The sequence below is a fragment of the Buteo buteo genome, chromosome 32 (genome assembly GCF_964188355.1).
Source record: "Buteo buteo chromosome 32, bButBut1.hap1.1, whole genome shotgun sequence".
Classification (NCBI taxonomy): Eukaryota; Metazoa; Chordata; class Aves; order Accipitriformes; family Accipitridae; genus Buteo; species Buteo buteo.
Genome location: NC_134202.1, coordinates 472737 through 500404, shown reverse-complemented (window position 1 = coordinate 500404; position 27668 = coordinate 472737). Strand labels below are relative to the sequence as shown.

The 27668-nt window shown below is 50.5% G+C and overlaps 3 protein-coding genes across 4 annotated transcripts; 1 reads left to right on the top strand and 2 right to left on the bottom strand.

Annotated features, from left to right (window-relative positions):
• Positions 1-457: 457 nt before the first annotated feature.
• On the bottom strand, positions 458-8099 carry LOC142026243 (E3 ubiquitin-protein ligase TRIM39-like). The gene is made up of 7 exons (XM_075019173.1): positions 7207-8099; positions 5926-6567; positions 4843-4938; positions 3905-4135; positions 3157-3179; positions 2280-2395; positions 458-1634 (listed from the first exon to the last, which is right to left on the bottom strand). The coding sequence occupies exons 2-7, from the start codon at positions 6343-6345 to the stop codon at positions 1120-1122; spliced, it is 1401 nt and encodes a 466-aa protein (XP_074875274.1). The 5' UTR covers positions 6346-6567; positions 7207-8099; the 3' UTR covers positions 458-1119.
• A 2283-nt stretch (positions 8100-10382) lies between these two features.
• LOC142026228 (zinc finger protein RFP-like) lies at positions 10383-14281 on the top strand. 2 transcript variants are annotated; one of them, XM_075019135.1, is made up of 7 exons: positions 10383-10842; positions 11511-11606; positions 11941-12171; positions 12367-12389; positions 12681-12796; positions 12977-13006; positions 13551-14281. In XM_075019135.1, exons 1-7 carry the CDS (start codon positions 10423-10425, stop codon positions 14063-14065), a joined length of 1431 nt encoding a protein of 476 aa, XP_074875236.1. In that variant the 5' UTR covers positions 10383-10422; the 3' UTR covers positions 14066-14281. The 2 variants fall into 2 exon arrangements, with proteins under 2 accessions (XP_074875236.1, XP_074875234.1); XM_075019133.1 differs by having other exon boundaries at positions 12681-13006.
• Positions 14282-14638: 357 nt separating this feature from the next.
• On the bottom strand, positions 14639-27317 carry LOC142026160 (E3 ubiquitin-protein ligase TRIM39-like). The gene is made up of 12 exons (XM_075019005.1): positions 26656-27317; positions 25468-25560; positions 24447-24677; positions 24185-24207; positions 23733-23848; positions 23071-23100; positions 21991-22583; positions 18942-19148; positions 18373-18492; positions 17400-17422; positions 16776-16891; positions 14639-15769 (listed from the first exon to the last, which is right to left on the bottom strand). Exons 1-12 carry the CDS (start codon positions 27073-27075, stop codon positions 15249-15251), a joined length of 2493 nt encoding a protein of 830 aa, XP_074875106.1. The 5' UTR covers positions 27076-27317; the 3' UTR covers positions 14639-15248.
• Between the last annotated feature and the right edge of the window lie 351 nt (positions 27318-27668).

The window sequence follows — 27668 nt, the reverse complement described above, 5'->3', positions numbered from 1 at the left end:
GGAGGCAATTTCTTATTCTCATTTCCATAGTTTGCATTTGGCAGCTGAGGCAAACAAAGCTTTTCAAGCAATCGAAGGCACATCCATACAATCAGTTTGGACAGCTGAAAACACTTGCGTCCATCCATTGGGAAATGCTCCTGTGAACACCCTCCATCCCCCTGGGTTCCTCCTTATGCCCCCAAATATTCATTAGCCAACAGCTCAGCCTGAGGCTGTTGCTCAAAAAGAGGTTAAAGCCAACTCTGCCTTGGGAAGGATTTATTTCTCTTGGTTTTAGGCATCTGCAGGAGACATGTCTCCATGCCATCTAGTTAGTCTGGGCTCCCTCTGTAATCAGAGGAGAGAAGTAAATACTCCTACGCGCACTTGTCGAGCCATTTCTAGATGAGATAAATTACGATTTGCCACCGTTCTCTGCTGACCCTCGAGGGACCGTAGCCGGGATGGCTGCATATGGAGAGGTGAGTCCTTACAATGTCCAAAGGTGCAAACGTCACACAGCACTAAGCACTGATCCAACACAAACTCACACCAGGGATGCCAGCACTTTTGATGATTTAAAGTACCCTTCCACCAGATCAGGCCTTGCCTATCTCGCCCATGGATTAGATTATTACCACATTGTCAGAGACCACATAAAACTTGAAGCCATCATGAAGTCCTCTATGCTTTTGCATCGTTGTCCACAGCATCTACGCTCAGTCGCGCAGCTGAAAGTTCAGTGCGCTAAAAAAAGGGTCCAGCAAACAGCAGGGAAGTGTGATCAGTCGGAGACGGTGGAGGGAGAGAAACTAGGAGCCAGCTCAGCATATGTTCAGCTCAGCTCTATCCCTGTCCTCCGACAGAGAGGGTTTTGGAAAGGGTTTACGGGCATGGATGCACCAGGGCAGCATTGCCGGCAGAGCCACCTGATGATAGAGCAAGGCAGGATTTTGGGGGAAGCAGAGCAGCCCCTCTCCTGTACAAGCTCTGAACCAAACGATGCTTCTTGTTAACATAAATGATGGAGAAAGGAGAATTTTCCGTCCCAGGTAATGCATTCTTCATGCTCCCAAAAGCCACCTCTGGGGTGACGAGCCCCCAGCAAGACTCAAGGGGATGCTGTCCCATGGGGGGTCAGGGAAAGAGCGTGAACTGGCACCCCCTCCCCAGGCAGAGCAGGGGGAGGATTTGCTCCCCTGCAAACGATGTTGGGGGGTAGGTGAAGATCGGTGCCTCGTTATTGGAGTCAAAAAATGCCACTCGCCCTGCCTCGTAGTCCAGGTAAATCCCAATCACCTTGGGGGCAGCAAGCAGGGAGATGGGGATGGTAGGAGAAGTGAGAGCCTGGTACTGGCTCCCACACTGCCCCACCGCCCAGATCCCCACCTTGGGGTTGACGCTGATCCGTCCCTTCCTCCTCACCGACTCCTTGGCCACTCCAACAGCCCAGGCTTCCCCATCGCCCACCTCCACCTCCCAGTAATGCCTCCCCGCACTGAAACCCTGGCAGCCCAAGACACAGCGAGACGAGTCGAAGCGCTTGGGATTGTCGGGGACAGGCTGGCGGGTGTCTTCCCATCTCACCCGCTTGCGATCCTCGGACAGGACGAGCCGGGGATGCGCTGTCTCTGGATCCAGTGTCAAACTTACTGGGGACAAAGAGAAGATGAGCGTCACAGGCACAGCTCACTCCTCAAGGGCATTAGGGTCATGTTTTCCCCATCTTCCCCTTGGGATGTTCCAGCTCCCAGTCCCTGTTTGCCGGAGCAGAGCAGGAACGCTTTTATGCCCACGACCAAGATTGGAAGAGTAGAAAAGACAGCCAGCGGCATGAAGGGAACTTGATTTGGAGTAAAAGTAAGGCTTTGAAGTGTGGTTATTTTTGCTGGGAGTCTCCAGGCCATTGAAAAGAGGAAAGAAATCCTCAGGTGTCCCATGACTTTCCTTTTTTAAGCTCCCATGTGGAAATGTTTGCAATTTTTCACCTTTGGTCTCATTCAGTGAGGTGATTTCCAAAGGTGACACTGACCCTACGTGAGGTCCCACAGCACCCCAACACTTACCATGGTCCCCAAGCTCTGCTGGGAGGCAAACTCACCCTCTCTCACGTAATCAACCAAGGCAATTGCTTCTTGCTATGCTAATATGGGTGCAGCTCTGCAGGGTATGTTGGAAGTATCTCTCCACGGCATTTCACCAGGACTTCTCCTACCTAGCTGAGATCTCCGTCCTTAGATTCTCTGCAGACCAACCCAGCACAACCTCAAACCCTCTCCTCCCCAGTTTCTCTGTACCTTGAAATTTCATCAGCATCTCTTTGAGGGCAGCATTTTTCTGAGGAAGACCAGTGGGTTTCTCTCCCAGCTCAGGTGATGTCTCTGCTGGCTTCTGGGCACCATCCATCTCAAGCCTGGAAAGAAGGAAAACCTTTCTAATAATACTTCCTTCACTCATAATTGTCATTATGCACTGACCGATTTTCAGCTGGGATTTCTTATAAAGAAATAAATAATAGTAGGACTAGAGCAAAGGCTTGGTCCTAGGGCACTCATTAATAAGCTACCAAAGAAGGGTTTGCTGACCCAGAGTACATATCTATTTTGTCCCCAAACACCAGTGAAGAGTCCTGGGATGGTAAAGGCTTTCTGTCATGACCAGTAGCACACTACATCAAGGGAAATGCAGGCAACAAAAAATGCCTTTCTTTGCCCACTTTTGTCTTTCCGATAACCCATCTTCTCTATCCATGTCCAAAGAGGACATGAAGAGATCTGTTATAGGGGTGGAAGTTCATACTGGATTCCCTTCCACGTGGATGCACTCCTTAGTGTTCAAATATCTGCATATTTTTAGCTGCTGGCTTGCTATTTTTGATGGGTTCACAAGGGCAGGGAGTGAAAGCTCAGCCCTCCAGTAACCGGTAGTTTTGGATGGACTATAGAGAAGAAGCTGCAGGAGAGCTGGTGGTACCATCATCCCATCCAATACCTTTTCCCTGGTCTTCAGCATCTTACTTGGACCTTTTGGGGTGTCCTAGTTGTCTCCTATATGTCTGTACAGTCCCTAGCACACAGGGATCATAAGAGGCTGGGGTTTCAGAGTCCATCAGTGTCACCACCGTAGAGATAAACAACATTAACATCGCGAGAACACACGAAAGGAGCTGCAAACCTGCTCAAGATGTTTCTGCTGTCCTACAAGGGAAAGGTGAGAGAAGGAGCATTAGGTCAGAGCAAAGTCAGCCTGATAGCAAACAACGAGCAGGTAGCACAGGGCTGCGGGGTGACCTGGGGCAACTCAAGGCACTGCTCTGTCTAAATTATGGGTCTAAAATGAGTCCCTTAATACTGATCTGCCTGCACGGTGTTTGCAGATCTGCTGGGAAGTTAGGTGAAGTCATGGCCAACATCACTTGATGAGCCGCTCATTGTAGCTACCTGCCATCACCCACCACCTTTCATGTCCTTACTCTTGCAGTATGGGCGTTATTACTGCTAATGCACACCACTGCTTCAGCGTATTTGAATGTTTTAAATCAGGAGTTAACCAGAGCCTGGAGATGGGCTCAAGTGATGGATTTGGATGACTACCTAAAGATGAGATGAGTGCCTGTTGTTCCTCCACTGTGTACGAAGGAACTTGGACAATTGGTTTGGATGTAGACATGTACAGCCAGATGGACGAATCCCATACTCATGTAAATAGACAGTGATTTAAACAGACTGCGGTTGATTTAAAATATTCAAGTGGACAGTTGGACCATGCTTGTGATCACTGAAGAAAATAATTTTTAAAATAATTTTAAAAAAGCTTTGAAACCTACATTTTAAAAGAAGTATTTAGAATTAATTTGACTCCTGGACAGGTGACACCAGTGGTGGTAAATGCCAATGGTCTTCAGAGGGGCCTGAAGTCTCACCTGAAGGAATTCACACGCTGGCTGCTGACACTTCTCCTCCAGTTCATGGATCTGCTTGCCAATGGAGGAGATCTCCTCCAAGAGCCTGTTGATGTTCTCCTCCTGTCTCCTCATGATCTCCTGGTCCAGCTTTGCCAGCCGGTCCAAGAGGAGACATTCCTGTCCCTCCACAAACTGGTGCAGCTCCTTGACTTCAGACACAACCTTCTGCCTCTCCATTTCCACTTGTTCCTGCAACGAGAACCGACGCACGCAAGGGAGAGGCAGGGCTGGGGACAGAAATGGTTGAGAAAAATCACAAAGGAGCAGATTTAATGTGATGACTTATAACACAGCCATAAATTCCAGTGCCCATTGCAGAGCAGAGGAATAATTAAGACAATTTTTTTTTGCCATTTCTAGGCTGAAGTTGCTGGCAAAGGATGTATCCCATGGACTGTAATCTTTGTACCCGAAATGCTCCAGACCTTTGAACAGCAAGGGAAGACACAAAATAAAACCACAAACAGATTAGTCAGTGAAAGAGGTAAGTGAAATAGAAAAGAAGGCAAGAAAGAAGAAATCAGGTGATTCCAATTTTCTGTATGTATTAACAGGGGGAATCTGGGAATGTGCCCCACTTGTGAGCAAACGGAGGAACCTAAATATCAGCGATAACCTGGCAAAATCCAACACACATTCCCAGCATGCTAAGACATACAAGGAGCAGGAAACATGGGGAAAATTTGAGTATTAAAAAAATCTACCCTGGGGACAGGCTGTCACCACTGCCCAGACCTTACCCCAATGGAGAGGACATTCCCATGCATGTGCAAGGGACCATGGAGATGTGATCTTTTGCCATGGCACATCTCGTGTCTCCACATCCATCACCATGGCCAGAGGGACAACCAAAAGGAAAAAGAGAAAGCCATTGCCACCCAGGGATAGACACTTACGAGGAAGTGCAGGCTTTTCCCTTCCTCGGCCATTTTCAGCCCCAGCAGCTTTTCTCTCTTGTCCTTCAGGATCTGCACGTGAGCCTGGAATTTCTCCTGTGTGGAGAAGAAACACCTTGTTGGTGCTTTTTCTTCCTCTAGCTGGTCCATCCCTCTACCCTCATCCCTCCTATCCAGGATTTATCTCCTACAAACTCAGATTCTTCCCTGTTTAATAAATGGCTCTGGGAATTCATAAACCCTGATTTCTGGGAGAGCAGGGCAGCCAGAGCAGGTTCCTTTTTCAAACAACCAGGGTGAAATTCATCGCATAGATTGGAAAAGACTCAGGCAAAGGACCAAATTGGCAGAAAAGAAGCTTTAAATGATTGGGGAGACCCTGCTGTCATCTGCTCAGGTTCAGCCTGTGCTCAGTGCTGACCCAGAACTTATAAGCGTGGGCTGTTTCCTCAGTTCATCTGCCAAGGAATGTGCTTTGGATCACCAACCTCAAAGCCTGGATCGGACATTCAAGCCAGCTGATGGCAGGGAGACCGTACCCTCCAGCACCCTTGTGCGGTGAGACCGGGGCTACATCACATATCTGCGGTGAGAGCAAATTTTTTCTTCCCACCTTCAGCCAAATCAGTTTTCACAACAACTAGCCCAAGCATGCAGTGAAACTGGAGCCCAGACCATTGACATGCTGGAAAACCCAACCCTGCCTTGCAGACCAGCACCGTGAGACCAGATTCTGTCCCGTAAATGTCCAAGACGAGACAACATAGCTGACCCTGCTTTGAGCAGGAGGTTGGGTTAGATGATCTCCAGGGCAACTTTCCAGCATGATTTGTATGAAGACACCACAATGATATGGAAATGACAGCTTCAAGCAGTCGGGGTGACCGGCAATATAAGCAAGGGGAAGCAGAGAGCAGGCAGGGTGGGGGTGGCTGTAATCTAATGCTCATGCCAAGATGCGGAAAGCAGACTGAAAGGGGTAGAAGTCCAGATGTCTGCAAGCAGAGCAACCCACAGGGCAGCTCCCTAAGCCGGTCCCCTCCTCCTCCCTCGTCCCCACACCAGGCACAGAGACCTCCCCACCTTGTGCTCCTCCGCAGCCTCCTCGATGGGCACCACAGCGTGGACCCGGTGAGCCTGGGACTCTCTGCAAACCAGGCAGATGGGGGTCTGATCCTCCTCGCAGAAGAGTTTCAGAGCTTCCCGGTGCTTCTCGCACAGCCTCTCCCCCCCTGCCCCTCCTTTGGCTGCCTGCAAGCTCAGCCGCTTGGCTATCTCGATTATTTTTGCCAGCTCCCGGTTGGGTCTCAGGTTTCTCTGTGGGGCTGTCTCTTTGCACTGAGGGCAGGCGAAATTCTCCTCGGCTTCCTCCCAACAACGGGTGATGCACGCCCGGCAGAAGTTGTGCCCGCAATGGATGGAGACGGGGTCTTGGAAGAAGCCCAGGCAGATGGAGCAGGAGGCTTCGTCGCGGAAACTTTCAGCGGGGCTGTCTGCAGCCATGGTCTTGGCAGTGAGAATGACGGGGCAGCTTTCGTTTTCCGCTCTGGCTGGTCTTGCCCGTTGGCTGCTCCCCTTCCTGCAGGTGTCTCGGGCCCCGAGGGAGGTGAAAGTGAGCGGCAGAGGAGTTTCGCTGCTGAGATGCACCAGGTTTTTCTCCAGGTTGTGACCGCTGCCGAGCAAAATGCTGCGCTGAGCAGCTGCAGAGGCGAAGGGAGAATCCCCCTTTCCCCAGGGACGCCAGTGGGTTGAAAAGAGATTAAATGGGAAATAAACATCCTTCATAATTTTCTGGCTTGTTAGAGATCCACCTGCAGCTTCTGTATCACCGTCTGCCCCCCCCCCCCAAAATACCCAGGCAAATTGAGAGGTAGCCCCGGTCCCAAGCCTCCCCGTGGGGTCCAGCACCCAGAAACCAGCCTGGTTTCATTGCTCATTAATAAATGCACTTTTCATTTATTTATGGAAGGGCACAGCCATGGGAATAGAATTTAAGCAAGCCCCCTGCTGAGAATAAGTATCTGTTCTTCAAGTTAAAACACCAAGACACATCCATTGCTGCTCATTTTGGCTCTTTATTATTTAGCATACCTAACTGCTGGCTTCACTGCTGTCCTGCCAGCGCCCTCATTTCTGTGTGTGTACGTGCAGCTATAAATACTTTTACTGTTGCTTTCAATTCTCCTTTTAAACAGGGTGCCGTTTCTTTCATGGTTCAGGGCTGAGCCTGGAGTCAAGCAGTAGCCGATTACTACGCACCCTCTCATCTTTAATTTTCCTTTTCTTCCCAGCTTGCCTGCAATTAAGGAAAGGAGGGGATTTCCTTCCACCCTGTAAGTGAAATAACTTCATGACCAGCCATACCTCTCACTCAGTCTGCTCAGAAGCAGGTTCTCCTTCACCCAAGATCCCACCGCTCTGCAGGAGAGCTTCCTTCAGCCCTCAGCCACTGCATTTTGGGGAAAACGGGTCATATTTCAGGAATGTCCATCCAGCAATGGAAATCCCCCCTCCCATGGCTGCTTTTCAATTTGCAATGTCACTTTACTCCAGCTGCGCTGACCTTGCATGGTCAGTTGGGTGTCTGCCTGCATAAAGGTGCTTTCACCCCATGAGCCTGCCTTTGCTTTTTGTGCATCAGTTTTTAAAAGCCTCAGCATCCTTGGTTTTCCTGCAAAGTCCCTCACCTTGAGCTGTAGCAATGAGCCCCTAAATCCACCAAGACCTCATCCCAAACTGGGATTCATAACACAAAAGTGGTAAATGTCCTCCTCTCCTTCCCTCCATCTTTCTGCGGCTCTGCTGGAGGGACAGCAACATCATTCTTCTTCCTCTTAGACAAGAAACCCCTAAATCACCCAATCCCATGGACCAGCAGCCTGTGGATGAGCTGCTCCCGGTCCAAAGCCCTTTGCATGCTGAAGCGAATGGGACTTATTTGCATTGGGCTGAGGCTGGGTAACGAAGTGACACATTTTCTGAGAACATCAGTAAAAAATGCATCCGCTGTTATTTGCTTGCAAGGGGTTTTGGGGGTCATGATTTTCCGGTGCAGAGCTCCACACACATGAACACTCAGATTGAAACTTGTGGTATGGTTTCATACTCAAGGCACTTTTTTTTTTTTTTTTGTTAATCTGGAGTTCAGGGTCGATTTAGTGGGGAATGAGACGTGCAGAGACACTCGTGTTGGGATGGATACCCCTGAGGGACTGCTTGACTTTGACTTTTGCACTTAGGACATTGCTTTCTCTCCTGCTCTTTGTCCTGCTGTCCCACAAGTGCTGGCAGCATCATCACCTCTGCCCCAGCACCAAAAGCCACGTTTCCTCCCCAATTACCTACGTGAGGCACATGATCAGAGTAATCTCCCAGCAATCACCTGCAGCAGCTTTGCTCTTTGCTGTGCCTCTTTGGGGCTTGAAGCAGAGCTTGATGTGCCTGGAAAAGCATCTCAAAACCCAGCAAAGGCAGTTGATTTTACCAAGCCCTAGGGGCACTGATGAGCATTAATGTCCCTAAGCAGCTCCACTTGGGACACCCCCACCCCCTGCCCATGGCCCAGGGTCTCTATTTAAGTTCAGTCCTGTGGTATGTTCCTTCTGCAAGCTGCCTTAGAGGAGCACCCATGCCTGGCTGTGGAGTCTGCTGATCCATCCCTTCATGATTCGTTACCCTGGTGCCCTCAGTAAGAGAATTCAGCAGAGGTTTGGTGCTGCCTCTCCCAGGATGGAGAAAATACGGGTGTTGGGAGGGTTATGCTAAGGGAGAAAATGAGAAGTGGGCAAAGCATCACTTGCCATGTCTAGATGATGCTGAACTTGATTTTAAATAGCAAAAAGCCATAGAGAAGGGAACCACAGAGCGTTCAAGCGTATCCATCTCTCTCAATATCAAACCTAAACCTTAAGGCAAAACTCACTAAAGGCTTGATTCGACTTTGTAGATAACCTGGCTCAGCTCCTAAAGCTGGGTTTGGTGTGGTTTTTTACAACTAAAGCCTTGCATTACAGCTGTCTATGCAGTAAAGTGGACTGGACATAAGGCAGGTTAAAAATAATGACACTCCTCTGCAAACGAGCCCTTAATTGGCTGTGTGTAATCAACAGGGACTATTAGTGAGCGTGGTCTCAAGAGGGAGCTGGAGGCTCTGTTTTGAAAGACAGGAAGACATCTGCTCAATGCCTCTGTGCAAGAGGAAAAAGAAAATTAGTAATCAAAGGTTTTTCTGTGGGATTCTGCTTAATTCCTTCAAGGCATAGATACAGGGCTGGGGACAACCACAATTAACCATCAGGCATAAACCACCCTGCCTCAGTTTTCTCTTTTCTTTGCACTGCGTGTTTTTGCTCCTGCTGCCTTTCCCCACAGTTTCAGGGTTAAATCTAAATACAGACCAGAGAAAGGGGTGCTTTTTCCTGTACATCTTGCTTTCAGGGGATCAGCCAGATGAGGGAACTGTTTGGGCTGAAAAATAGGTCCTTCTGGGAAAGGAATTATTTGTTTTCAGCCTAGCTGATGCCTGACTGTGTAGAGGTGGAGAGGGCAGGATGGTGATGGCCAAAGCTACAAATGGGTCAGTTCAAAAGGATGGTTCGAATGCTAAAGAGATTCAAAGCCCCTCTGGTGCAGACAAGATTTTCCCGGAGGGATGTAAAGACTAAGTGCAGCTCTTCCCAACAGGGAGCAAGGGGATGAGGTTGCTCTTGGCTGGGGCATCCAGCCCCTTTTGTGCTGGAAATGGGATCCCTGGGGTGCTGGCATCTATCAGTACCTGGACAAATACCATGCTAATAAGCTGGGACTTGGGAATGGATCCTGATTTGCAATGCAGAAGGTGGGAGCAGTTTAATACCTGAGGCTGGCGGGAGGGAGGGAGGGAGGATTTGACAGAGCCAGAGGGGAGGTGGCTGCAAATTTCCCAAGATTAGAGGGAGCTGGATGTGGTCCCATTTCCGACCTCCCTTTTCTGCTTTCCCCCCACCTCGGGCACTGTTTGCTGCAAAGGCGGAACCCATGCTGGCCCCGTGCCTGCCAGCAGCATTGATATGCTGTGGAGGGGAGGACCAGACCTTCTCCCCATCCTGGGACCCTTCTCCCACTCCACGTGGGTGCCCCTCAGCCCCCACTTCTGGCTTCATTCCTCCTCCTTCACCCTCCCTGTGATATGCAGCCTCCTATCCAAGCTGCCTTCAGCCTCACCTTCTCCATGGGTGCTCTTCCCCATCTTTTCCATGCCAAGCCCCCTCCTCAAATCCTCCTTGCTCCCATGCCCAGCCCCCTTCCAGGATGTGTGTCTCACCGTCAGACTCGGCAGGGCCCCCTTTTCCCATCCTTCCTCCTGCCAGGCTGTGGGTCCTAGGAAACCCATATGGACCGCAGGTACCAGCTATTTTGGGAATGGGGACCACCCTGGGGGATGCAACCAGGAGGACTTTGGCCATCACCCGCTTTCTCCCTTCCCACCCAGGCGCAGCTCTGGGTCTGCCCACCCTGGGGGTGGCAAGAAGGGAAACGCCTTTCCCTCGCTTGGAGGAAAATGAAAGCAGACGCTGTCTTGCAGCTCACGTCGGGGGCCCCATGGCTGCGCCGAGCCCCACTGCGGAGCTCCCCAGCGAAGCCTCCTGCCCCATCTGCCTGGAGTATTTCCGAGACCCTGTCTCCATCCACTGCGGTCATAACTTTTGCCGGGCGTGCATTACCCGCTGCTGGGAGTGGTCCACGGCGAATTTCTCGTGCCCGCAGTGCCGGGAGACGGCACCAGAGAGGAACTTTCGGCCCAGCCGAGAGCTGGCACGGGTGCTCGAAATAGCCAAGCGGTTGAGTTTGCAGGCAGCCAGAGGGGAGACGGTTGAGGAGGAAGGATGCGAGAGGCACCGGGAGCCTCTGAAAGTCTTCTGCAAAGACGATGAAGCCTTCATCTGCGTGATCTGCCGGGAGTCCCGAGCTCACCGGGCTCACACGATGCTTCCTGTGCAGGATGCTGTCCAGGAATACAAGGTAAAGGGGATTTTTTTCTATCTAGACGTGCACTAGGAGCCAGACCAGCACCATTAGGGCTTGATGTTCCCCTTGCAGCACATTAGCATCGGGCTTGGAACATCTCACCCCCACCCAGGGCAGTAGGCTGGGGACAGAAACGTTACCCCCCGCTCTGCTCTTCCCCCCAGAGCAAACTGGCCCATTTCAAAATGACAGCGTAGATCACGCATCAGTGCTTCTGCTGTCTCTGTTCTCATCTGAGAACGTGATGCTCTGTGGTTGAAGGGGTTGAGGCCTTAATCCCCTTTTCCCTGCTGCAAAATTCAAGACTTTGTCCAGCTCTGATGCTTACCGCACATCTGCCAATCCCAAGATGCTCTCCAAACCAGCAGGAACATAGGTCAATAAAAAAGGGGGATATTTTCTTGCTGCATCAGTGAGTTAAATCAGCTCAGAGAAAAGATCCAGTGCAGGCAAGGGCTGGTGCAGAAAGCTTTTTCCACTATGTGGCATTTATTTCCATTTAAAGCATTCCCAGATCTTGAGCTCAGGATCCTTCTGGACCAAGAGGGACACAAGGAGAAGCTCTGGAGCTGACCACAGTACAATCCCCTCCCCAGAGTAATTTTTTTTTTAGGCTGTCTCAATCTCCAGAGACATGGGGTCTTTGTTTTTTCTTCCCTCAGGGACAAATCCAGGCCCATCTGCAAGCCCTGAAGGAAGACAGAGACAAACTCCTGGGGTTTCGAGAGGTTGAAATGAGGAGAAGCTGGGAGTACTTGGTAAATGAGGAGGGATGAGGGTCTGGATGTCTCTCTTTGGCTTTAGATGGCTGTGTGGGAGATCACCCTGCTCTGCCTTGGGGCTGGGGTCCCTTTCCAGGTACCAAACCAGATGCTGCCTGAATTTTCACTGCATTGTAGGAAAAAATAACAGGCAGAACCTGGAGCTCTGCAGGCATTCAATTCCTGAATGCAAAGCCAAAAAAAAAAAAAAAAAAGAATATAGGATACTTGAGACACTGACTATTTCCAGGTGTGCATTCACTGGCACACATGGGACTTTGTTGCATCCTTCTCCACCCTCCTCTTCCCTTCTTGTGTCCCCTCCTCGCAGGAGAAGACCGAAGCCGAGCGGCAGAGGGTCTTCTCCAAGTTTGAAGGGTTGCGTCTCTTCCTGGAGGACCATGCCCGTCATCTGCTGGCTCAAGTGGGGAACCTGGAGAGGGACATTGAGAAAATGCAGGAAGAAAACATTACGAGTCTGACGAAGGAGATCTCTCGTCTGGATACCTTGATCCAGGAGATGGAGGAGAAGTGTCAGCAACCAGCAAGCAAATTTCTGCAGGTGAGGGAGAAGGGAATGGAGCCAGGTTGTCACTGTCCAGGTCCAGGCTATTTTCTGGCTCTGGGTATTGCCCCATGATGCAGCCAAACCCAGGCTGTCCTGCTCCAAAGCTACATCCATGCTGTTGAGGTTTCAGTAGATGTTTTGCTGCCAAGACCCATTCACTGAGTTTCCTCTTCCCTCTCTTCCTTCCAGGACATCAGAGGCACCTTGAGCAGGTATGGGGCTTCCTGACTTTTCCTTCCATCCCAGGCTGGGGAGGGAGGTTGGACCTTGTGTTTGACGGGACAGGTACAGGAAAGCCTTCACAAAACCTCACCCAGAAGTCAAATATTTGGCTTTGTGGCCAGAGGCTCTGAGCAAAGATGTCCCTACCCATCGCTGAATGTGCAGCAGGTTTATTAAAGCCTGCACCAGCTCCTCTGAGCTCTGGGTGTGCACAAAGGATTTCTTGGTCTCTCTCTGAGAAGATGCATCCTCATGTCTTCTTTCCATCCTCCTTCTCTAAGGTTTGAAAAGGAAAATTTCCAGCAGCCTCCGTTGCTTCTTCCAGAGCTGGAAAAGAGAATCAGTCACTTCAGGGAGAAAAACATGGCTCTAGAGGAGACTCTGAGGAGCTTCCAAGGTATTGAGCATGGGCTGGGGACATGGAGCAATACCTGTAGGAGCATAAATTATATTTACTTAGAATATAAATTATATTTTATTGCATTTATATATGTGGCCTCAGCATGGCAGAACAACCTCTCTGTTTTCATGTTCACACTGATGTTATATCAGATAATGTCTCTTCTCCCCTCTTTAGACATCCTGATGTTTGAGCTGCCTGAAAAGAGTAAGTCCACATCTCCTGGAGATGAGGGAGTGGGAAGGCTGAGCCCAACATGGGATGGGCCGTGAGTTGGAGGGTCATCTGGGGAAGATGTTGCCATGTCTGAACAAAACAATGAATGGGGGGATGGGGTGGCAAAAACACCGTAAGGAGTCAGGGAATCCTCACCATTAATGTGTTGATGCATTAATTTCTTCCAATGGAGCTGCTAAGCTGCATGAAGACTGAGTCTGCCCCTCATGTCAGTATGTTCAGGGAACAAATGCCTGGTTTGGCTTTTTGGGCACTAAAAACTGGTAGGGGTCTCCTACTCATCTGCCTCGGGGCTTGTTCTCTTGCTCCCTTGGGAATCTTCTTCTGATGCTTGCCAGGGTCCCGTGGGATGGGGAAAGCAACCAATGTCTGCCCCTGCAGCACGGGCAGAGCATCCCAAGCAACGGGATGGATGGTGCCGCAGGACCTCCCCGCTCTGCCCCAGCAGCGAGACAGAACCTGAGGCCATGAGAAATGGTTTCATTCCCTTTGCTCTGCTCTCTGTCCCTTGCAGTGAAGGTAACCCTGGATCCATCCACGGCTCACCCCCAGCTCGTCGTGTCTGCGGATGGGAGGAGCGTGAGGTGGGAAGATGCCCAGCAGGACCCATCCGCTGAGGGGTTTGGCACCGATCCCTGCGTGCTGGGCTGCGAGGGCATCACCTCGGGGAGATGCTGCTGGGAGGCGGAGGTGACACCCAAAGGCTCCTGGGCTGTGGGGGTGGCCAGGGAGTCCCTGAAGAGGAGGGCAGAGACCGCTGTGAGCCCGGAGATGGAGCTCTGGTCTATGGGTCTCTGTGAGGGTCAGTTTTGGGCTCTCACCTCCCTTGAGCGTATCCCGCTATACCAGATCCAGGTCCCCAGAAGGGTCCGGGTCTCCCTGGACTATGAGAAGGGTCAGGTGGCATTTTTTGATGCTGATAAGAGAGCCCTGATCTTCACTTTTGCGGCAGCTTCATTTAAAGGGGAGAGTATTCATCCCTGGTTCCTGGTGTGGAGCAAGGGCTCCCAGATCACATTGTGTCCCTGAAGCTGTCCCTTCTTACCCAAACACAACTTTTATGTCCCCAACATCCCTATTTCCAGCACTTTGGAGAACTTCTGTCTACTAAATTCCTAGTCGGCCTTTCTGGCCTCTCTTCCCATCCTCAGTGATCCCAAAGGGTTGAGCATCTCTGTGGGTCAGCATCTCAAATGGTCATCCCCAAACTGGGACATCAATGGCTGACAAATGGAACCACATGTGCCCCACAGCATCTTGCACCAGCCTGACTGCTTCCCTGGTCTTATGGTTTTAGATGAAGTAAAAAGATTTACATGCTGCAATGTTCTTCTCTGCCTGGTTATTTGCTGCTTCTGGATGTCAGGTTCAAGGAGGAGGCAAGTGGAGTTTTAGCTGACTAAATCCCATTCCTGATATTTGCACAAAGCCTGTGAGTGCCTGCACCCAGAAAGGTCCACAAGCCCCATGCTGGTGACCTAGGGACATCCCTGGAAGCCATGGGCCACACTGCTTTCCTGTCTACTGGCAGTCCCAACCAGAGGGAAAGACACGGAGGAGAAAATCATGTATTTTTTTATTATTGATGATCTACAGCATGGAGGTTTCAAATATCAATTGTTGGAGGAGAAGAGAGGAAAGAGTTGAGGCTCAGGAGCAGCTTTGCCATGTGTGAACTTCCTATCAGCAAAGGTGCCATGCTGGTGAGACTCCCCCCCTTGCAGCTTTGGGATTAAACTCTCCTGACATCAGAAACTCACAGAGCAGATGTTTGCATCTGAACTGGCCACCACAGGATCCTTTATAGGGAGAAACTGTCTGGTGTAGGGCAATTGCACCCGTTGAGGGGGGGGGAGTTAAAGTTTGGACACCTTGGTTTGGAGGTGACCAACTCAGATGGGGACATCTATACTTAATCAGGCACACCTTGGGAAAATTTGCATTTCTACTACCGTCACTCTCATTTTTTTTTTTTTTTTCCCCCCCTTTTCCCACTGTTGCCCCAGGGTACCCTCCCCAGAGCTTTTCCACTCTCTTTGCCTCATTTCTCTCAGGCTTCTCTCTCTTCCCTGTGCATCAATCACTCAATTTCATGGGGAAGAAAGAAACACAAAAGCTAAAGTCCCCATTTCTTCTGTTCCCCATGGCCTGGGAGGGGGCACATGATTGTCCCCTGAGGCTATAAAAAGTGGGAGAGATGCTGCTCTCTGTCTCAGGGACACAGCCTGAGCTGGGACCTGGCCCCCACCACCCAGAGCCACGGGCGGACCCTCTCCCCAGTGAAGGAGGCACGTGAAAAGATGAACATAAGCCCCCCCTCATCCGCATCGAAAAATGCCACCGTCCCTCCAGTGTAGTCCAGGTGGACGCTGACCCGCCGGGGCACCCAGCGGAGGGGTAGCAGGGTCACCTTGCGGGTGGTGAGCGCCCGGATTTGTCCCCCCCACTTCTCTACCCCCCAAATCCCTCCTTGGGGGCAGAGGCTGAGATGCCCCTTCCGACGAATGGAGTCACGGGCCACCCCCACAGCCCAATCCCCCCCGTCCCCCACCTCCACCTCCCAACAATGCCGGCCAGCCACGAAACCCTGGCAGCCCAGCACGAAGGGCCAGTAGTCAAACCGCTCGGGGTTATCAGGCAGGTCCCGTCGTCCTTCCCCGCGTCTCACGCTCTTACGGTCCTCGGAGAGGATGAGGTCGGGATGAGCCGTGTCAGGGTCCAGGGTCACAATGGCTGTGGGGTGGGGGACAGGGGTGTCAGAAGCAGGGCTGAGCCCCCTGGGGATGTGGGGGGCTTGGAGGGGGCCAGCAGGACCCAGGCTGGCATCCGCGGGGCAAAAGCATCCCAAGACAGAAGCATCCCTGACATGAGGAAGGGTGCTGTACGTGAAGCAAAAAAGCTGGTTTTAACCCCCAAAAACCAAAAAGGAAAGGCACACAGTCATGGCAACAGGCTCATGCAGAAATCCCTGGAGACTTTATGCTATGTCAGGCCAAAAACAAATGTTGAGGGGAGAAAAAAAATGAAGGGAAATGATACGTGGGATGTAAACCAGGAAAGTCTCGAGCAGGTTGTCTCTTACAGCGACCACAGGACAAGACCAGACTGGTTCGGCTGAGCATGTGGTTAAAAAAAAAAAAAAAAGAGCTAAAACCTGAAGACAGGGTGATGAATTCGGTCGCTCTGTTTCCGTATTTGTTTCACGGAAATAGTTAGGTTTCAAGGCAAGAGCTCTGCCCTGGGGTGGGCTTTCCTCCAGCGTTACGCAGAGGCTTCAGCTGCAGGGCTGAGAAAACTTGTTGGGTTGCCCTAATTTTCCTATTCTTCCTTCAGCATCTATTTTTGGCCACTTTGGGCTAGGTGCACCTTCATCTAACAGGTACAGCTGCTCTTGCATTCTCATGCTCAGCAAAAGCCAATTTTGGGAAAGGCTAGGCTGGAGGGGGAGCCGGGCCAGAGAGCAGCCCATCCTTCAGCCATGAGCATCCTTCAGGAATTAGGGCGAAACATTTATAACTAAGAGACTGATAAATGAGGCATCAAGGGGGTATCAAATTGTCATTTCTTCTGACCAGGAAAAGCCCTTTGCTCTTCCTCTCCTCCATCTCAGGGTTTCTCTCTCCAGTATTTCTGCTCCCAAAGTATATCCAGAATGAACTAAGGGCAGATCAGCTCTTCCAGCTCTCCCCAAAATATGTCTAGTCTATTTTTTTCCTCCTCCTCCAGCCTTTCTCAGTACCTTGTAGCTTCTTCAGAGTTTCCTTCAGAGCACTGTTCCTCCATGAGAAGTGACAGACTCTCTCCTCTGACTCTGGAGAAACATCCACTGGCAGCTGGAAAGTCACTTTCCCACACCTGGGAAAAAAACCCCAAACAACTTACACTTTTCGGAACGATTGTCATCATTTCAGGAAATCTGATGCCACCAGAAATGAGGTGATGGTATGTCTAGAATGTTGGATTTTTTTAGTCTCACCTCCTTGGCATCCCAAACCTCAAGGAAAGTGAAGGCCAAATTTCCCTGTTGGATCAATCTTTTTTTTAACTTTATTTTTTATGTAGACAATGAGAAAGGTCCTGCTTGGGAGGACTGGGCTAGAGAAAAGAGCCAAGACTCTGCAGTGAAATTAAAGCCAGCCTTTGCCATTGTGGAGGTCATTTTGAGACTAAAGCTCCTTTGATTAGCGCATCCCCTGAAACGTTCAAGAGACAAGCATGTAGCGATGGTACCCAAAATACCCTTCCTGACTCCCACATTTTCCCTGAAGCAAAGGTGTGTTCAGCAGCCACCAATGAGTTTTCTCCTCCATGGTCATAGCTCTTTGAAAAGCTCAAGAAACAGCCTTTCAGAGAGGCCACATACCTGCTGATGGTGCTTTTCACATCCTAGGGAAAGAAGAGAGAAAGAGAAAAGGACGCTCAGCATGAACTTTTCTGCTTAAATCACAGCAATGTTGAATTATTTAGTTGGGGATGGACCTCTTGGGTCCCAGCTTCAACCCTCTGCTCAATGCTGGGTCCAGGCAAGTTCTGGATCCATGGAAGGATGGAAATGCCCACATCTAGAGGGACCCTGAATCAGGGAGGCACCATGCTAACAAGGAAAACATCTTTTCCCCAAATCTAGAAAAAAAAAATAACTTGCTGCAGTCTGTGCTAGTTGCCTCTCATCCTTTCACTGGCCACTTCTGAGGCACTGCCTCTGTCTCCTCCATAATCCCATTAGACCATTGCAGAGAACCAGGGCCCCCAGCAGCACTAATAGACATTAATGGCCCTGATCAGCCTGACCTGAGACACCACCCACCCCTTGCCCATGGCCCAGGGGCTCTATTTAAGCTCAGTCCTGGGGTAGTTAGTCCTTTCGCAAGTTGTCTTGGAGGAACATGACGGTGGACCCTGCTGATTCACCCCACAGGCTGCATTCCCAGCTTGCCTTCAGCCCTGCCTCCTGCCCACAGACCTACCTGATGTTTTGGGCTGCCCTGCCCTGCCCTGCTCCCCTCTCTCAGGTACCGCAAAGATGGGGTGAAGGCTGGTGACGCTCTTGCTCCCTACGCTATCATGCCCAGCTCCCCATCCCGTAGGAAGCCACCAGCCATCACTATTCCCTCCCACAGACAGTGATTTCATTCCCTTTTTTTTTTTTCTTCCATCTTTCCAGGCTGCAAATCCCCCCCTCCTCATGCCCTTGGGGTTTTCAAGTCTACAAAGGGAATAGGAGCAAACCAGAACTAGGAAAGCCCAACTCATTAAGCCAGTAGCTACCTGGTGGGGAGGACCACCCCTCCTACAATTTTCCATTGAAAAGCTGTAAACTGGATGAATTCACTCACCGATGGCTGATTCTTCTCTTCCTGCCCTTGTGTTGGGGTATCTAGCTGGGAAATCTCCTCTGAGGGTTTGGTGGCATTTTTTGCCTGCCTCTTCTCAATCTCATTTTTCAGGTCTTCCAGCTGTGAAAGCAAGAAGAGCTCATGTCCTTCTGGGACCTGCAGCATGTCTAAAATCTGAGCACAGTCTGCCAGGGTTCGGCTTCTGTCCTCCCCTTTTAAGATGCAAAGGAGCAGTGGGATGGGAAGTACTATGAGGAATCCATGGAAAGGCATTTCCCACAGGAGATCACCCATGAACCAAAATGCCTACTAATTTTCCTTGAATTCCTGGAGAAATCTGGGTGGAAAAAAAATCAAACCTGATGCAAAAAAGCAACACAGGTTTGGGAGGAGAGATACTGATAAAAGCTACAAACACACTTGCACGAACTTGGGCAGAAAGCCATGATATTCCTGCACTTACCAGCACAGCAGTGGTGCGAAGCAACTGAAAAGGATCTAAAGAAATGATCCTAAAGTCAGTGTGTTACTCTCCAGGGACTTAAGAGGTCAGAGAGATTGACACCTACCAGATCCTCCAGTTTTCTGCACTCCAGGGTAGCTGTCCTTCCTCGGAGACCTTCTCTCTCTTCCTTCAGAAAACTTAATATCCGCCTGAATTTCTTCCAAAGTGAACTAAAAAAACCTGTTGGTTTTATCCCTTTGATGGGGCTGTACCTTTCTCTTCCTGTTCCTTCCCAGTCCTGGATAAAACTGCGGCACGGATGCGTTGAGCCTGTGAGTCAGCTCTTCGCGCCGTGTCTCCTGGGCAGGAGGTGGTGACACCCTTGGCCTGATGTGCTCGGAGCATCGTGTTTCTGGCTTGTCAATCTTCCAGCTTTTTATTCTGGGGAGCTGTTGAGGCTGTCACCTCACTGCTTTTGTCCTCCTCTTTTTAGGGCTGGGCGCTAGGCAAAACCATCAACCCTCCCAGAAAAGCGCTGGAGGCAAATTCAGGCTGCCGGGAGGGTGGGGAGCTCTTGAGGCTTGGTGGGACCATGGGTGGGGAAAGCATAAGAAAACAGGGAGGGAAATGTGCAGCCAGAACTTTGTAGGTGCTGGAAGAGGGGCTGTGACTCAATGTGCTTAAAGGAGCACAAGTTGGGGTCCTTGGCACTCCTGCCATGAATGTGCCTATAGCCACCCATCACTACATGACCTCCCAGAAGTACCGTCCTGGCTCTGAGCTCACAGGGAAATGTTTCTAAGCAATTTATAACCCACTGCTCCTTTGTTAAGCTCCATGGTTAAATATATATTTTTTTTTTTGCATGGCAGCAACCAGGAGTTTGAGACAGGGTCACCGTGACCCAGCTGAAGGGCTACCAACTGTGATAACTCTCCCAGCTGCAATTGCTCAGCCGAGTTTGGAGATGCAATTCTCATTTCCAGCAAACTATTCCCATCAGGAAGAGCCATAGGGGAGTAACTTGCTCCAGGAACACTAGGACTGGAAGCAAACACCCTGCAACCACTTGCCAGGGAAGCATGGCCTGGAGTGAGCAGGTTGGGAGGCAATCAGTCCTGCCAGACGCAGGAGGTGGGTGCAACCGAATGAATGTTGGCATCTAATGAGACACCTCCGTCTGAGCTGGGCTGCTTTGCTCTTCGGCAGATAGTGGCTCTGCACCATCGGCACAGCCTAGGGCACAGCTCCTTTCATCTCAAAACTAGGTGCCTATGGTTGGGCAAATGATTTGCACCCTAAAAGCGTCTACAGAGCCTGGAAAACCAGCTGGGGCGGAGACATCTGCATCGCATATTTCTAGAGTGAAGGGACACCCTGGAAGAGAGGTGGAGCTGGGAGAGAGGTGCATGGAGATCAGAGACGTGGAGGGACCCTGTGGCCCTGAAAGAGTTGGAAAAACATCGTTTTCTACCTCCAAGGAAAGCACAGACTTTTACCGGGACCTGGTGTCTGTGCCTTGTGCTTCTCAGCAAGTGCCTCTGGGAGGAGCGTGGTGGGACCACAGTAGTTCAGGGATTTCCAGCAACCCACAAGCTTGTCCTTGCAGAACAGCTCAAGAGCTTTTCCCTTGATTCACCCAGGCTGTTTTTTCTTTGGTCCTTCCTGCACCTACAGCCTGTATATTTGTATTCCCCTCTACCTTTCCCAGCTGGGCTTGGATCTGTGTCTGGACATGGATCATACTCCTCCCAGCAGAGATGTGGCAAAGGCAAAGGGGATGAGATGGGAGAAAGAGCAAAAAGTACTCAGGGCTGTTTGCTCAAAAGTCTTTCCCAGTAGCCCTGATTGCCCCTTTTTAATCAATCCTCATGCCTGAGCTCCTGCAGTGATTTCAGGTTGGCTCTGCAGAAAGCAGATATCTATCCTGCAGTGGGAACCCCCATGTTTCCCAACCGATGTGACCAAGTGACAGTGATGCCCCAGACTAAGGAGCATGGATGGAGGGGAGATGTCACAGCGTGACAAAGAGCACCGAAATACCAGCTGTAAGTTTGCCCTCAATGGGACCCATGGGAATGGTGAGATGGGACTTCATCACAGGGTGCCCACTCATATCTCGTCTGTTATTCTGAGCCCAACATCACCCACTCCCTCCCACTCTCGCTTCTAGTTCCTCTTCTTGGTTCTGTAATCAATAACGTGTATTTATTTCAGTGGTGCCTCTTCCTCTTTTAGGTTTCCTCAGAAGAAAATCAGCAGTTTTTGAGGGAATCAATGCAGGTGAATCAGGCAAAAATGCCAGAATTTGTATTTTACCTATCGACTCCACCTACTTTTATAGTTGAGGAATATCTAACTGGCACAGCCACAGCAGCCTCCTGTACAACTTGTCCCACCTCGTCCCTCCTGAACAGCCAACAGGGAGAAACAGGCTTTTCTTGGGAGTTATCCAGGAAGCTGGACATGTATAATGGTGTGGAAAATTGCATTCCAGGTGGGTTCATTTCCCCTCACTGCCTGCGAAGGGGGCTTGAATGACTGGAGGTCCATCACGAGAAGGTGGAAAGGTAAGCAAGGTGTCCCCATCCTGTGCAGCTTTTCTTAATCTTGCTGATCCAAAGGCTAAGAAATCCAGAATAATACATCCATAGCAAGGCAGAAAGCGGACAATGCAAAACAAAATGTTCTTTTATTTAAAATAATTATCAGAAATCTAGACAGAGATAGAGACCAGCTCCCCAAACCAAGCTAGTTTGTAGTGAAAGGCCACCTCCCTTGGCAGAACAGACTCTGGATCTGCCTTGCAGTTGATGTCAGAAAGAAAACACTTCGGAAAGAGGTAAAAACAGAGGATTTGGTCCCTTAAAGGCAAAATGAATTTTAAAAGTCCACACATTTGGAAGTCCTGACTGCTTTCCATCCTTGATCAACCCCTCAATGTTCTGACTCCATCACCTTGTACCGGCTGATCCTTCCTCCTCACTGCTGTCTGCTGGTGTCCCCATCTCCCCATCCTTGCTGTACAGGTGCCACCCCAAAGCTCCCAATGGAGATGGACATGAGAGGGGAGCAGCAAGTTGTCTCAGCGAGATGCTCTAGCAAGCACAGCAAACAGGTGGCATCACACAGGAGATGTCCCTTTCATTAAGGTCTGATTGACAGACATCTCAAGGACAGATCTGGAGGGGAAACCTGAATCCTACCCAGTCCAGAGGGGACATCAGCTGCCCAGTCATGGACTGGTCCTCTGAGGGTGGGATTTGGGTGATTTCTTGCAAACGAGCCCCCATCCCCATCTTGAACCAGGGGAAAACCCTCTCCCCATTGAACAAAGCTCTGGTATAAACCAAGATGGGAGCATCATCATCTGCACTGAAAAATGCCACCCGCCCCCCTTCATAGTCCAAGGAGACCCGTATCCTCCTGGGAAGTGGGTTCAGGTGCAGGTTGGCACGGGGGGATGCGAGTGAGTAATAAGCCTCCAGCGCCCAGACCCCCTCCTTGGGGGTGAGGCTCATCGGTCCCTTCCTCTTGACCGATGCTCGGGCCACCCCCAGGGCCCAGACACCCCCCTGCCCCACCTCCACCTCCCAGAAATGTCTCCCTGAGGTGAAGCCCTCACAGCCCAGCACGCAGGGTTCGAAGTCAAATCTCTCTGGGTTGTCCGGGAGGTCTTGCTGGGTCAGTTGGCCCCTGGCTTGTTTTCGGTCCTCGGAGAGGTGGAGGTTGGGGTGAGCTGTGGCTGGGTCCAGGGTCACGTTGGCTGCAGGACAAGGGAGAACCAGAGTACTGGAGGTAGGGCTTGGCCCCAGGAGAGGCTGGAGATGTTTCTTCTCCTCCCAGCATCTGGGACCAGCCCCACTCCCCTGCTTCTCCCAGCTTTGAATGTTTCACTGGGCATCAAGGGCAGGTCTGGGACTGGCACTACCCTTGGGGTCCCCTGGGTGAAAGGAGAAGGGGGGGAGAGGACAAAGCATGGAGCAGAGGCACGGGGAGGGGATGGTGGGAAATTCATGGGGAGGGAAGGGTAAGCACAAATGCTCTTCTCAGCATTCCCTTTCTTTGGGTCCCAGAGGGGCATTTGGCTTTATTAGGACCGTATCTCACTCCCCGGACACACCATGAGCATCAACAGCAGAATGCTGTCACCCTTCCCTTCCTCTCTCTGGGGGGATTGCATTGTTTTTTCCACAGGAATTTCTTCCACAAGCCAAAACCCCGTTTTCTCCCACCCACTACCATTTACTTACTTGGCTCTTGCAATTTAAACATCAGGCTGTCTAAAGAGGAGAGAGATTTCATGGTATCAGGTTTATGTGTTGGGCAAACTGGCTGCAGCTTAGCTTTATTGCACAGGCTGGGGAGGTGAAACAGCTAACGGGAGACTTGAGAGGGGAAATACTGTGTGAGGGCTTGGCTGGGTGCAAAGGCTCTGGGTTGACTTGCTCTGGTGCAGATATTGAAGCTGTGATAGCTATACAACTCTCTCAAAGCCAGGGGAGATGAACCTCCTGGCAAAGGTAAACTCATCTCCAAGAGACACTGCAATGGATTTCTCCCCCTGTTGTAGCATCCCCTCCCTGGCTTTGTACCCACATGAACTTTAATTTTCCCACCAGCTTGGAAGTGATGGGAAAAACTGCACCAGCAGCTCTGTTTGAATTTGCTTTTCTTGTGGGACAGGGGAGAGGACATTCCTTTGCTGAGCTTGTTTTTCTCTCCTCTCCACTTCCCAATTATTTTTGCCCCAGGAAAAACTGTCAGTGTCCTTCTCTAGTTAAAACTTTCAGCTGCATTTATTTACAACAGTTACTAGGTGGGTTTTGCACTAGCAGCCAGCACACAAGAACCCAGTTTCTCACAGATATCAGGCACACAAGGCAACGTGCCCTCTCCTAACCCTGCTCAGTACCTTGGCATTTCCTCAGCGTGCCTCTCACAAGGATGTTTCTCTGAACAAAGTCCTCAAGCCTTCTTTCCAGATCGGAGGAAATCTCCACCGGAGGGTTGAACTGCATCATCTCACAACTGCAAAGAGAGCAGAAGAGGGCAAAACCCATATGCAATATGTTTGATTGCTCATTTTGTTCTCATTAAATAATTCAGGAGAAGCTATGGGATGGGCTGAGGTTACTTATCCAGGAGCAAATAAAATCCCCCTTTTCCCTGCCCTGTTTCTTTGCAGTTTGTTTCCCCCAGGCAGTCGCTGAGCAGATGTTTCTGAACACAAAGCACAGTTGTGGGAGGCCGAGCTATCGACTGCATCCATCTGGCTTGAGACCCCGACCTCAGGATTCACCCGGGTGGCATCCAGAACCTCTCCAAGCATCAGAGTGGGGGTAAAGTGAGAAGGAGCCACATTACCTGTTTAAGAGTCTTCTGATGTCCTAAAGCAGGGAAGAGAGAGGAGGAAAGACAGTTGGGGAAGAGGAACAACAAGTGTTGTATCTTCTAACAAAAGTTATGTATTTTCATGTCAATGCAGTAGCAAAGAAGGACCCCACCCATAGGATGATCCCACCTGCAGCAATGCTAGAAGACCCATGGGGCTGAATTTGGGCTCCTGGGTCTCAGGCTTTGCTCTATCCCTCCTTTCCCCACCAGCCCTGATGCTTTGGGCTCTCACCTGCAGGAATTGGCTCGCCGGCTGCTGGAATTTCCCCTCCATCTCCCAGATCAGGGTGTCAAGGTGGGACATCTCTTCTGAGACCTTTGCCACTGCTTCATCCTGGATCCTGGTGATGGCCCTGTCCAGGTCTATCAGCTGGGTCAGGAGGAGGCGCTCTTGGTCCTTCAAAAATTGGTTTAATTGCTCAAATTCACACACTATCTTCTTCCCTTCAGTTTTGGTTTTCTCCTGCCAGGATCAGAGATGAGGGCAAAGGGGATGAAAGGAGGGCAGGAGACCTCCCCACAGAGCAGAAGGCATGGTGTGACCTCTCTACGACTCTAGCACCTGAAACACTGGCAAAAACTTCCCTCGTGGATTATCATTACATCATTCTAGTTTCTATTAGTGTCACATCTCTAAGGCTGACACAGTCTGTGGGGCTGCAAGAACCCCAGACCTTTGCAGAAGGAATCACAGTAGCCTCAGGTGAAGCTCTGCAAGATGGGCAGGAGATGGTGGGAGCTACAGAAGAATCCCACCATGCCCAAGAAAAACAGATTAATGCTTCAAGGCCACCCGGCTGGTCTCAGGAGACCATGTCCTCAGTGATATTCAGTCAACACAAGGGTGAATTTAACAGCAAACCCTCTTGCTGGGGATTTAGGTAGTAGCAGGGACTATTCAGGAGGCTTAGCCTGGAAGCAAAACCAAAAGATGCAACCTCGACCGGGCTCTATAAGAGGGAGATTTATAGAGTTTAGGGGGGGTGGAAACCTTCCAGCCCATCTCTACACCAGGCTGAGAGCTGCCTGCCCCCCTAGTTCCCTTGCAAAGGAGCTGCAATGTTATCTCCCCAGTGCAGGCTCCAGCTAATGTGAAAACCTAGCTGATAAACACAGGGTTGGCTGGTGCCCAGAGCAAATGGCACAACACTCTGCAAACCAAATATGCAAGATCTGGCCTCAAAATACACCAGCAATGCTGGGGTGGAGGGAGCGACCCACGCTCCCCCAGGCTCCTGCTGGAGGGCACCTACCAGGTACGAGCTCTTCCTTACTCCAGTTTTTCTGCTTTCCAGGTATTTTTCTCTCTCCTCCTTCAAAGCCTGTAGGCGGGCTTGGATTTCTTCCTACGGAAAAAGACAATATGTTCTTGGAGGAGCTGAGAAAAATCCTTTTTAGCCACTAAAATTACTTCTGCCTTCATCTTAGATGGGAAAGGCTTTGCCTAAACGCTGGCTCCTCTGCAAGGAGTGGAACTGGAGGAGGAAGAAGGTCCAAAAGTGACCTATGGTGTTCTGAAGATCTGTGCAAAGAAAATGCAACCTGCAAACACAAACCTTACTGCAAGCACAGGGGAAAAAAAAATCTGCAGAAGTGCAAAACACCAACAGTAATCAACAGCCCATGTCCTGGAAGCATGTAAGAGCAAGATAAGTGCACAGTGAGATTTCCCTCAAAAACACTCGCAGCCTCCAGAAATTGGTGGCTCTGGGACAAATATCTCTGTATTTAATAACCCTCAGTGGATTTGTTTAGCATGCATTTATAGAAGTGCTTTTTGAACCCACAGAAACCTTCAGCATCGGCAATATCTTGCAGCAAGGAGTTCCTCCTGTTAACGCTGCATGATGTTGCACTGTGTTTGCATGACTCTGCCAAGTGCTTGGCTTTTTGGTGAGATGATGAGAACAGGTTTGGGGCAGCAGAAAACAAAAGGAGCAGAGAAAGAAGAGGGAGGAAAAAGTTATGTCTCTGTATTTGAACAGAGTGAAACAGAGAAGAAAGAGTGAATAGGGGAAGAAATATGCAAAATTGCCTTCAATAACTGATTTAACCAAGTAAAAAAAAAATCAGGAATTCTTAGGCGTTTTTACATATTTTGAATATTTATTGTTGTCAGTATTTCAGTACAGTTGAGTCGACAGCAGATTTCAAAGAGGAAAAAGGCTAACAAGGTTGGGGTTTTTTTTACTTCTCCCAGGCTGTTGGCAAAGATCAATAAATTAAAGGGGACGACCTTATAGGAACATTGCAAAAACCAAATATCCATGCAGTAAAATGCAAACAGGAAGCACATGGGTAAGTGACAGCCAAAGGTCCCTGTTTGCAGCTGCACCACGGAGGGGCACAGAGCGCGGATGCACCTGAACTGCTGTACTTTGCCCCTGGAAAGGGATTTTCTGTGAGGTGGGGAGGTGCAAGCATGTCCCCCCAGGCTGTACCTTATATTCCTGGGCAGCTTCTTCGACAGGGACCACGGTGTGGAAGCGGTGAGCCTGGGACCTGTCGCACACCATGCAGATGGGCTGCTGGTCGTCCTTGCAGAAGAGCTTCAGAGCCTCCTGGTGCTGCCTGCACGAATTCTCCCATCCCACTGCTCCTTCTCCCGCCCGCAAGCTCAGCTGCCTGGCAATTTTGGCAATATTTGCCAGCTCCCTGCTGGGACGGAAACTCTTCCGCAAAGCCGTCTGCCTGCACTGTGGGCAGGAGAACTGTGACTCCAGCCCTTCCCAGCAGCGGGTGATGCACGCCTGGCAGAAGTTATGGCCACAGTGGATGGAGACGGGGTCTTGGAAATAACCCAGGCAGATGGAGCAAGTGGCTTCGCTGTGCAGGCTTTCCACCGGACTCTGCATAGCCATGGCTCTTCCCAACCTACCTCTGGGAGAGGATCAAATAAGCTTCGCTTTGCAGGAAGAGGAGAAGGACGTTCCTTCTTCTGGCTCAGCCGTTTCCTCACTGCCAATGGGGGGAAATCAACCCCAGCCCGAACGCCACAAAAAGGCAGCACAGAGGAGCGAGAAGAGGGAGAGCACGCGCAATGCTTCCTCCTCGCCTCCTGCTGGTTTCGGTTCAGTTGGCTTTCTGAGCCAGATGTGAGTTAGCAGATAGGAGGCAGGAGGGCAGGGCTGCTCTTCAGAAGGACCAGGATGGGCTGGAGACGTGGTTGGGGAGAAGTCTCATTAAACTTGGGGTGGGATAGCCTCCTGCAGCAGGACCAACCATGGAACAGGACTTCAGGGTCTCTGGGGGGTGACAAGTTGTCCACAGAATCATAGAATTGTTTAGGTTGGAAAAGACCTTTAAGATCATCGAGTCCAACCATCAACCCAACACCACCATGTCCACTCAACCATGTCCTGAAGTGCCACATCTACGTGTTTTTTGAACACCTCCAGGGATGGTGACTCCACCACTTCCCTGGGCAGCCTGTTCCAATGCCTGACAACCCTCT

Excerpts from the sequence above, each read along its gene's own strand:
- LOC142026243 (XM_075019173.1), bottom strand. The coding sequence starts at position 6,345 with ATGGCTGCAGACAGCCCCGCTGAAAGTTTCCGCGACGAAGCCTCCTGC. Across the intron at positions 3,180-3,904 it reads CAGCGTGTGAATTCCTTCAG|GACAGCAGAAACATCTTGAG; the intron begins GTGAGACTTCAG and ends TTTCCCTTGTAG. Across the intron at positions 2,396-3,156 it reads AGCAGAAACATCTTGAGCAG|GCTTGAGATGGATGGTGCCC; the intron begins GTTTGCAGCTCC and ends CCTTCTTTCCAG.
- LOC142026228 (XM_075019133.1), top strand. The coding sequence starts at position 10,423 with ATGGCTGCGCCGAGCCCCACTGCGGAGCTCCCCAGCGAAGCCTCCTGC. Across the intron at positions 11,607-11,940 it reads GGAGAAGCTGGGAGTACTTG|GAGAAGACCGAAGCCGAGCG; the intron begins GTAAATGAGGAG and ends CCCTCCTCGCAG. Across the intron at positions 12,172-12,366 it reads CAGCAAGCAAATTTCTGCAG|GACATCAGAGGCACCTTGAG; the intron begins GTGAGGGAGAAG and ends TCTTCCTTCCAG.
- LOC142026160 (XM_075019005.1), bottom strand. The coding sequence starts at position 27,075 with ATGGCTATGCAGAGTCCGGTGGAAAGCCTGCACAGCGAAGCCACTTGC. Across the intron at positions 23,101-23,732 it reads CACGCTGAGGAAATGCCAAG|ACAGCCTGATGTTTAAATTG; the intron begins GTACTGAGCAGG and ends TCTCCTCTTTAG. Across the intron at positions 16,892-17,399 it reads GTGAAAAGCACCATCAGCAG|GTGTGGGAAAGTGACTTTCC; the intron begins GTATGTGGCCTC and ends TTTTTTTCCCAG.